Source organism: Solea senegalensis, linkage group LG3 (assembly GCF_019176455.1).
Source record: "Solea senegalensis isolate Sse05_10M linkage group LG3, IFAPA_SoseM_1, whole genome shotgun sequence".
Taxonomy (NCBI): domain Eukaryota; kingdom Metazoa; phylum Chordata; class Actinopteri; order Pleuronectiformes; family Soleidae; genus Solea; species Solea senegalensis.
The window spans coordinates 6419636-6430103 of record NC_058023.1 but is presented as its reverse complement, the minus strand read 5'-3'; the positions used below and the strand labels follow the sequence as shown (position 1 = coordinate 6430103).

At 37.1% G+C, this 10468-nt stretch overlaps 2 protein-coding genes across 22 annotated transcripts in view; both read left to right on the top strand.

Annotated features, from left to right (window-relative positions):
• Positions 1-10468, top strand: part of LOC122766468 (calcium/calmodulin-dependent protein kinase type II delta chain) — a 557529-nt gene that overhangs the window by 507656 nt on the left and 39405 nt on the right. The window lies entirely within an intron of this gene.
• Positions 1354-10223, top strand: LOC122766462 (Fc receptor-like protein 4). 3 transcript variants are annotated; one of them, XM_044021332.1, is made up of 16 exons: positions 1586-1823; positions 1923-1958; positions 2733-2993; positions 3491-3745; positions 3855-4112; positions 4875-5171; positions 5618-5887; positions 6141-6395; positions 6467-6589; positions 7571-7618; positions 7856-7906; positions 8023-8082; positions 8181-8243; positions 8334-8393; positions 9120-9185; positions 9279-10223. In XM_044021332.1, exons 1-16 carry the CDS (start codon positions 1787-1789, stop codon positions 9284-9286), a joined length of 2148 nt encoding a protein of 715 aa, XP_043877267.1. In that variant the 5' UTR covers positions 1586-1786; the 3' UTR covers positions 9287-10223. The 3 variants fall into 3 exon arrangements, with proteins under 3 accessions (XP_043877268.1, XP_043877269.1, XP_043877267.1); XM_044021334.1 differs by lacking the exons at positions 4875-5171; positions 5618-5887 and having other exon boundaries at positions 1568-1823; XM_044021333.1 differs by lacking the exons at positions 7571-7618; positions 7856-7906; positions 8023-8082; ... (2 more) ...; positions 9120-9185; positions 9279-10223 and having other exon boundaries at positions 1354-1823; positions 6450-6589.

The following is a 10468-nucleotide window of genomic DNA, read 5'->3' as shown; positions in this document are numbered from 1 at the left end:
AGACAACCAAATGATAACATGGCCTTAACCCTTAACTCATTGAAATACTTAAAACCTAGAGCAGGGGTTCTCAATCCTGGTCCTGGGGACCACTACCTGAATCAAATAAATGGATCGTTATCAGGCTTCTCCAGTGTTTGCTGATGAGCTGAGCTTTTGAATCAGGTGTGTTGGAGCAAGGAAACATACAGGGCAGTGGGTCCCTAGGACCAGGATTGAGAACCCTTGTTATTGGAGGATAGAACAAGACTTGAAGTTACCATATATGGTTCCTTGCCCATCTGTGGCACTCCAGAAAGAGTAAATATACTCTAAGAATATACAAGAAAAACACAAATAAAGTGAGAGGAACATTATTTTAGAACAGTGTTGACCAGTCCTGGTCCTCGGGGACAACACGCCATTAGCTCACCATTTTTTAATGAGATATTACCGTAGATGCAGGAGAAGAACGAGTGGGACAGTCAGACACTTCCTCCAATCATCACGCAGAAGCCCAGTGTCCGCCCACTGCTCCACTGACTCCCCAGAGAAGCTGAGCTTCCGTGGAAGTGACGTATTTGCTGCATTTGACAGTCGCTACAACCAGATGAAGCTGAGCTTCAAGTGGTTTGCATGCGGAGGCTGCTACGGGAATACGAAAAATCACGCAAGACGATCCGTCATCCGCGATAATCAGCTGATTCTGAACACACTAGTGACACATTCTGATCGCGGTCTAGGGCACGTTTAGTATCGAGGAAGCCGAGCGTCCCGTGGTGGCTCAGAGCAATCACCACTGCTGATTGGCTGAGTGTTTCTAAGATCTTGTGGTAATGCATGTTATGGATGAAGGGGCCACACGGTTGGTGCCGTGCTCAGACCCCTGGGTTCGCGACCCGGTCAGAACAAGGGATTTTCTACATGTGAGTTTGCATGTTCTTCCCGTGTGCACGTAGGTTTTCTCCAGGTTATCTGGTTTCCTCCCACAGTCCAAAAACATGCAGATTTGGGGAAATTGGACACTCTAAATTGGACGCAAAGATGTTCAAATTTCATATTTGTTACGCAAAATCTGGTGTTCGTGTACAAGTACAGTGGTTGTTCTAAAGACTTTTTAACATGCAGTAAATTGTAAATAACTGCCCGATATTGGCATTGTTATTCTGGAAAAATGGGCAAAAGCACTTACTCACAGGACATTTTCTGGCCCTTTTTATGGTTAAAATAAGCAAAAAAGAAAAAAAAAGTCCAGACGGACACATGTATGTGGATGAAGTCAAACCACAACATGTTGTTATTAGCAAATCTGCTTTTATACAATTTATAGATTAAGAAACAGTTGCTTCTCTGTGACATGTGGGTGTGTCTGTGCAGATCATCCTGTTTGTGTGACATCTACTCCCCATGTCGAGATGTGGTTTCACCACAGTCCACACTAATGCATACAACCAAATAAAACCCACCTAATCTAATACAACAAGCCAAATTAAACAATATTAGAGGTTCATGAGTGATCCAAACGGACTCATCTGGACTTGAAACTTGTGTGGTAAAAGTGAAGTGAACACGCCTGTGCGTTACTTCAGTCAAATCTGCTCAAGACGTGTTAGTTCTGTGCAAAAGGGAAGGAAGTGCTCACAGCCCGGATAAACTCAGAAGAAGAAGAAGAAGTCCAGCTTTTAGATATTGAAATGATACTGCACTTCTGTTTCTCAAAGCTTCTTGGTTTCTCTTTGTACACGTTCAAGTTTGAGGAGAAATTTGCAAAAGAAGATTAACAGAGCGTCGGTTTTTGGACGTGAGGATGGAACAGACTTTGCTCTGGGTGCTGGGATTATTCTGTGAGTCACTTTCTTTTTCCGAGTCGCTCACTTACGCTTTAGTTTTCATCGTTTTTATGTCAGTTTGATCATGTCTGACTTTCTATTTTTCACTTGAAGCACTGAATCTTCTCTTCTACTGTGGACAAGCTGAAGGTAAGTCTCAACCTTTTGACTTTTGACGATACACTATCTGTATCAATGTGGGCTCCAATACTGATTTTGGATTCATAAAATAGTTGATCCTGCGAATAATGAGAGTGATAATTTAGTAATCTCAGTCAAAGAGTATGAGGTTTAACCTTTACATACTGAAATTTGATGTCAAAATGTTAAGTTTTGAACTTCTTGAAGAGAATTGGTTTAAGACAAAATAAGACAAATGCTCCATTCAATTTTATTGTTTTAATCTGGCAAATGTTGCTTGGCTAGAATATTGAAAACTAGTTTGTTAACTTTCAGACTGTAATGTGCCCTAAAACGAGGAAAAACGACAAGAAAGTGGACAAAACTGGCCAAAATCTAACAAAGATTAAAATAAGATGACAAAGTTGTTTTTTTTGTTTCTTAAATGGAGATTATTTTTCATTGCAAAACAAGCCTGCCGAGATTCTTTCTTTCTTTCTTCTTTCTTTTTCCAAAAGATTAGCAAATTTCCCCATCTTATTTTACTTTAAGTACATGTTGTGTTAGGTTTAGACCGAACACGCACTTATTCTTTATTTATTCTGTTTCTTTCTTGAGATTCTAAACTACAAATAAAGTTGTTGTTGGGAGAGGAAGAAGAATAACTCCTTGAGTTTCAACAGGGTTCTACACTCCTTGTGCTCAAACCCTAATAAAAGAACACGTTTCTTTAGCATGTGGATTTGTTCTACTGGTTTTTTAATTGTATTTCAATTTTTAAAACACTTGCTTCTTTTGTTTTAGTTGTTCTGACCGTTGAACCAAACTGGTCAGTATTTTTCCATGGAGAGTCTGTCACCCTCATATGTGACGTGAAGGAAGGACAAGAGACAGACTGGTGGTATTCTTTCAACAGAGACGGTCAACGTTTTATCGTGTACAGTTCAAATAAGAAACATCAGACATACACACAATACATACAAACAGGAAACTACTCTTGCACTGGTGATAATAAACGCTCAGGAAATCCGCAGGAAAGTAAAAAGGTTCATCTAACAGTTTTAGGTAAGTGTCTATATTTAAACATTTATTTCATCTATGTGTATTTAAAGCTTAAAATGGAAATGAGAAATTATAATGGAGAGGAAATGGAAGTACAAAATATGTTGAAAATTAACAAAGGACAATGAATTGTACACTTTTTTGTTCGTGAAACGTCAATAATTTTAGTAATAATAATAATAATAATAATAAAAGTAATTGATATTTTTTAACAGTAAGTGCAACTTCGGCAACTTCATCTGTCTCGAGGTAAATGTTGACGTTCAGTCTGTGATTTCGTTTCTTTTTAGTTAAAGCAAATGATTTGAAAAATAAACATTTTCCCCCTAAAATATTAGAGATTAGAGATATTTCAACATTTTGTGTTTTGCTTGACGATTTTAAAAGTGTTTACATATAAACTCATTCTGCAGCTGGTTATAAAGCCACAAAATAATATATATATTTTTTCTATGACAATAATTATGTCCATTTATATACTTTTATTCCAAATTGAACAGTGTACACACCTAAGGCATTGATTTTGGAAGTCAACAGTTCAACAGTGGGCGCTGTGATGTTGACCTGCTCTGTGAGCCCATCAACACCTGGCTGGGAATATTCCTGGTACAGCGGCACAAACGCCCAACCTCTGACTGCAGGGGACGTCGTTTTCCACTCGAATGACAGAATCAGTGTCTCACAGGATGGACTTTACCGGTGCGCAGGAGGACGAGGAACTCCACGTTACTACACCGTGCAAAGTGACACATTTGGTATGAGCACACTTTTTTATTTTAAATGAAAACATTAAAAATGAAACTCTGCGTTTTGAGCTGTCGACACGTGTGTGTATTTGACCTTTTCTGCTGCTTCCATTGCAAGTTGCCATCACACCTGTTGTGAAGCTGAACCACAACTGGCCTGAGGTTTTCTACGGAGAGGAGACCAGGCTCACGTGTGAGATGAAGGGTGGAGAAAACGTCGTGTGGGAGTATGAGTGGATGAAACAGCAAGTTGTTCTTCCAGAAAACAAAAAGGAACATGTAGTTGTCCATGCTACAACATCAGACTACATGTGTAGGGCAGAAAGTACATATGGCCAAACACGGTGGAGTAAAGCTTTCAGACTGACAGTAATTGGTATGTTTTTGTTTTGCTGGATATAAAATTGTTTTTATTTAAGTGTAAGATAATGCATTAATAAGGGATCGCTCGGGAGAGGGACAGAGATAATCACCCTCACTGAAAATGAAATCATTAAAGAAAAGAACAAGTCTCACAAATCAAATCTACATCTGTTTAAGAACGTGTTTGCCACTTTGTCTCACTGTGATAGAGGCTGGGAAATTAAATTCATTAAATTCATTAAATCTCCCTCTCCCACACCAAGTTTCTGATCCACTGCTGCCTCCATTAGTACGTTCTAATGTGTTATTTTGTGACTTCTGTGTTTAAACTCCTGTGTTTGGATTTACCTCAGTGACACAAACTGACCACTTGAGGCAGCAGTAGACCTGCAGCTCCGGTGTTCCCACAAGCTAAAATTGCTAATTTTCTCTGTCAAACAATGAGATTAAAGGGCAAACACATTAGACGTAGATTATTTTTGGTGATAAATGGTATTAATCTGCGAGCAGCTATGTTACCGATATAAACCGAAGTACCTGCCAATACTGATATCAGTCGGATAATAGTCATTTTAGTCCTTTCAAACTATTTCAAATACATGATTTTCCAACTGTGTCACAAATATTCTTCTCCCATTAAGTATTGTATCGTTTGGGGATTTAAGTTCATTTTGATAACCACACTTAAAATATAAAATATTAGCATCATATGATTTATATTTGGAGATAGATTTTGGAGATAAATCTTCAAATCAGTTTTTTAATCTTCCAACAGATTCACCTAATCTCTCTGTGTCGTCATTGTGGCCAAATCCCGGAGCATCGGTTAATCTGAACTGTGCTGCTGAACATCCGTCTGCAGGCTGGAGGTTCTACTGGTACAAGCTTATTCCTGACATAGCCCGAGAATACTTATACGACTATGAGCTGCTCCCTGGAAGCACAAACGGGACCACACAGGATTCCTATGTCGTCTATAATCACACAAATACAGCAGGGTATGCATGCAGAGCAGGAAGAGGAGACCCAGTGCATTACACGTCTTACAGTCACAAGTTTGTCTGGTCCAGAGGTCAGTTTGTGTACTTGTTTATTTGCTTTCCCTCTTGTTCCAATGATCATTTACATTTTTATTCATGTTTTTGTTTCATTTTGACCTCAACAATGTCATCTGTGTCTGGTTGATTAGTTAAAGCTGGGAAAGGCAACATGTTTTTGGCATTAATGATTTCATTTCACCATAACATACAGTTCTTAACAAATGTATTAGACCTAAAGACAGAGCCGCCCTAAATTAACAGCATTGGTAATTATCAAAATCATTTTTTATGTTTCTGTTGTGGTTGAGGATAGTAGGGCCACATCTGACTTTACTTAAAAACAAACAAAAAATGTCAGAATTCTGACTTTTTCACAGAATTTTGAGATTAAAGTCAGAATTTGGATTTTTTTCAATAGAAAAAGTCAGAATTGAAAATAGTCAGATTGTAATTCTGAGAAAAAGTGTTTGTTTTTCAGAGTTTCAGTCACCACCGTCTCTCAGAGTGAGTCCTGACAAAGTTCAACACTTCTGGTCAGACTCTGTGTCACTGACCTGTGAGGGAAACTCGTCCACACAGTGGACAGTGGTGAGGTTTCGTCAAGACGGTTTTACGAGTCAGCGATGCTCCGGCTTTGGGACACTGACTGGATCAACATGCACCACTCAGTTAAATGAGCAACATGCAGTGTACTGGTGTGAGTCTAAGTCAGGACAATTCAGCAGCGCTATCAACATCAGTGCATCATGTGAGTTTATTATTATTTATTATTGATTCTGTGTATGTCGCTGAAGACGGACACTGTTTTTTTCTCAGAATTCTGTTTTTTTTCTCCGCAGAATTTTGAGATTAAAGTCAGAATTATGACTTTTTTCTTACAAACTGAGATTAAACAAATGAGCAAAGGATAAAACCTAAGCTCATCCTCGATGACCTTTGGTGACTCGGCTTGTTAAAAATGGTGCAAATAAAACTTCACGTTCTTCCTTTTGGTTGTTTAGTCAAAGATATTCTACTTGAGAGTCCGACACATCCTGTGGCTGAAGGAGAAGCTGTTACTCTTCGCTGCAAGCTGAAGACGGGGAACTTTGTTGCTGATGTTTTCTTCTATCAAAACGACAAAGTCGTCCAGAACGACACGAGATGGACACTGACGATCCCTGCGGTGTCAAAGTCACATGAAGGCTTTTACAGATGTGAAGGAAAATATTCTCAGCGGACTCTGACTTCACCACAGAGTTGGATTTCAGTCAAATGTAGGTATGATTTAAGCGTTTTTTAATGGGACAATATCATCACACAAATAACAGTGATTATTTTGTTACAGCTGTGTCCAAACCCGAACACTCTCCAGGTCATATGCCTCTGATTGTTGGATTGGTTTGTGGAGTTTTAGTAATAATTCCTCTGCTGCTGCTGCTGGTGGTCTTTTGCTACAGAATGTCTAAAGGTGAGATGTTTTTCTTTTTTAATGTCGTTTTCATGTACTACATCACCATTACAGGGAGCCCGGGTCAGGTCATGCCGGGAATTCCTTTTAGACACAACTTTTGCGCTCCATCACGTTAGCTTTTTCCTTTCCTTCACAATACTATTTGCATTTCCTTGTGAAGATTTTGCTTTCCCTTGAAATAACAGTTTGTGTGAACTTGCAATAACAGTTTGTGTTAACTGTTTGCTTTCCCACTCAATACTTTTGCGTTTCCTTGCAATATTTTTGCGTTCCCTTGCAATACTGTTTGCGTGTCTTTGCAGTATTATTTGTTGCGTTCCCTCGCAATAACTTTTTGCGGTCCCTAGCAATATTTTCTGCTTTCCTTCGCAATAACTTTTTGCTTTCCCCCACAATATTTTTGAGTTCCCTCGCAGTATTTTTCGTGTTCCCTTACGAAACATTTTGCGGTCCGTCGCAACATTTTTTTGTGTTCCCTCCTTGCAATACTTTTTGTGTTCCCTCGCAATAAATTTGCAGTTCCTCGCTATATTTTTTGTTTTCATTGGCACTAAGTTTTGCATTACCTCGCAGTATTATTTTTTGTATTATTATTAGCTTCCCCTTGCAATATTTTTGAGTTCCCTCGCAGTATTTTATGGGTTCCCTTGCAAATTTTTTGTGTTACATCCCTTGCAAAAACTTTTTGCATTCCCTCACAATACTTTTCGGATTCCTTTGCAATATTTTTGCGCTCTTTTGCAGTATTTTTTGTGTTCCCTCTCAATAACTTCTGCATTTCCTCCCCATCTTTTTTGCCAAATCTTGCAATGTGTTGTGTGTTCCCTTGTGTTCCCCGAGGGAATGCAAAAAGTTTGGTCTGAAAACTATTCCCACCATGACCCGACTCAGGTGCCATAGCAGTACAATAACTTGCCAAGCAAAAACCATGTGACAGCAAATGTGTGTGTGCGCATGTTTTTTTGTTTTTTTTTACAGAAAATAAAGAAACCTTTTCGAGCAGCGAATATGCATCTCCTCAACATGGTTGGCCTGATTTATTTGTCATTTGGTCTTTAAGTGTAACAAGTTTTTAAATATATATATACATATATATGTATATATGTATATATGTATATATATATATATATATATATATATATATATATATACATATATATGTATATATAAAAAATATATATATACACATATGTATATATACATACATACACATACACATAAATATAATTAAAGTGATTATTTTGACCTTGGCTTGACCCGTAGATGATGCTTGTCACTATGAAACAGTGAAACCACGTGTGGACACAGAAGATGGTAAAGTTTTTTCTTTTTGTGTTAAACCTGTGATTAGAAATGATTACCCCAAAAATTTATAATTTATGGAGATTGTAAATGATTAAATTATATTCTAAAAAATGTATGTGTTTCAGATGAAGTCAGGGGTGTTGTATATTCTTTGATTGAGATTAAAAAACGCCATGAAATCAATGGTAAGTACATATGAACCACATCCAATTCATAGAGAATGGAAAGAATATTCATCATTTATATTATATTAGATTATTCATTAATATTTTCCATTTAACAGGAGAGAAAAGTAAACCAGACAAAGGGTGTGTTTACTCGGATTTGAAGATACAATCAGATGCAGGTACCATCCATCCATTCATCTAATCACCCACCCATTCATTCATCCATCCATCAATCTTCCGTATAACCTGACATGTGGTTTCCATTGTAGATGATGATCAGATGTACGCCCAAGTGCAGTCATGCAGTAAAGACAAAAAAAACAACAAAAGTAATTCAACTTTACACCAACTCACAGCTGTTGTTCTTAGAAATAGTTGTTGTTATAAACATTTGTGTCTAATATAATAATCATTCATGGGAATATAATTGTTGATATTTGCTGTGTTTAGCGTTCGACTGATTGATTCAAAAGTAGAGTTTGGAATTTCGGTTGGTTTCGACATGGAACGATACATAGTAAGAAAAGAATATATATTTATAACGTAAAAATAATTCTATAAAACCAAAAAAAAAAACCCAGACAGAAATCATTCACTACTTGATATCTGGTGTCGGGCCGCATGAAGTTGATCAGGGAGCCACATGTGGCCCTCGGGCCGCGAGTTTATGACCTCTCATTTAATTTAATTGTCCAATTAACCTCTGGACCCGCCCATACATACACACACGAGCAGAATAATTGTGAAATTAAATGACTAAATACAACATTTGAATCAACAAATCACTAATAACAACAAATAGTAAATAGAGAAAAGTAATAAAATGAACTGATTATAGTTGTAGTCAAATTAAACAAACCATATTTTTCATCACACTGATTAACTATATTTGTAGTTCTTACCATTAGGTCAGATTACTTATTAGTGTTATTATTTGTATACATGTTAGACAACATTTAATTTCATAATCTGTGATTTGTTTTTAAAGATTTGACATGGAAAATTGTCTGCATAATAACAGTGACATTTCAATCTGCTCACGTCTCCATTCACAGGACAATCAACTCCTGCTGTGGCCGAGGAAACTGTATATTCTGAAATTAACCCTGGAAAATCTAGTGGTAATATCCTTGGCAAAATACTATGTACATGGTACTAAAATGAAAGACAACATCCTTAGTTTGTTTTGTTTTTTTCTTTCCCTTTGCTTCCAGATCAGTAATCAACCCAAGCACTGGAACAGAAGAGGTTGTACAACAATAGTACATTATACAGGAGTTTATGCAGAAGGAACATTTGGAATACTGAAATTACATACATATCACATACTGAACATAAGTATGAATAAGTATAAGTATTCATAAGTCAGTCTGACTTTAAGGAGTTAACGTCAAACGACAAGTGATAACTGAGTCAGGATTTATGAATCTCCACACTATAGTTTTTGGGTAAAAATAGCTAAGGTAAATCGATAAAAACTCTCTTCTCTTGTCATGTGCACATAGTCCGTGTGTTACGATGATTCAAATATTAGAGTCACGATACGATACTCGATACCAATGACATCACGATACAACGATTCTGTGATAATCAATATGTCGCAAGACAATCTTGTAGACGGAAAGCAAAGTTTAACATGAACAGTTAAAAGTGCAGAGTTTGGTACGTGATGAACGTGGATGACACTCCCTCTTCTTTGGGCCACGTAAGTTCCACATTAATTTGACCCACCCCTACTGTGCACATTAGACACATGAGAAGTAACATATTTTTAGTCCTTTGAGAAATGGTTCTCACACTGTGGTACACAAACCTCCTCTGGTGGTAAATTCATAAACAATGTTCTACTGTATATTACATTTTTACATTACATTACTGTAGCCATTTACATACTGTATGCAACATGTCTGCACGACAATAGCTAAAAACAATGAGACTTATGTTACAGGTTTTGTTAACACCAAAATGTATTAACTTTGAAGTCCCACAGAGAGCAGTGAGTCATCAGCATAGGGATTGATTCCTCGAATGGCAAATGTATATAATTGCATTCATGTTGAAGCAGCAACAGCGCAACATAATCACATAGCTTTTTAGCAAATATTTCTCTCATTTAAAAACACATTCTACCTGTGGAAAAAGCTTTATTTATTTTTTTAACATTGCATGAATAGTAGCTGTTTTTTTTATTTCTATTTTTTTTATTGATACAAATTGTAACTTTTTCCAATATAATATTACTGTTATGTCCCTGGCCTAGGGAAACCAGGGGTAACCTATGTGTGTGTGTGTGTGTCTTCCACCTCCTCTTTCCAAATAAAGCCAAATAAATCAAAAGTCTGTTCAACCAAGTGTAGCAGTTTTATTAATTTCAGAGAGGAACAAGGCCGAAATAACAAACCAA

Bases quoted from the DNA above. Each gene is read 5' to 3' on its own strand.
- LOC122766462 (XM_044021332.1), top strand. From the start codon at position 1,787: ATGGAACAGACTTTGCTCTGGGTGCTGGGATTATTCT. The intron at 4,113-4,874 runs GTATGTTTTTGT...ATCTTCCAACAG, and splicing joins TTTCAGACTGACAGTAATTG to ATTCACCTAATCTCTCTGTG. The intron at 5,888-6,140 runs GTGAGTTTATTA...TTGGTTGTTTAG, and splicing joins TATCAACATCAGTGCATCAT to TCAAAGATATTCTACTTGAG.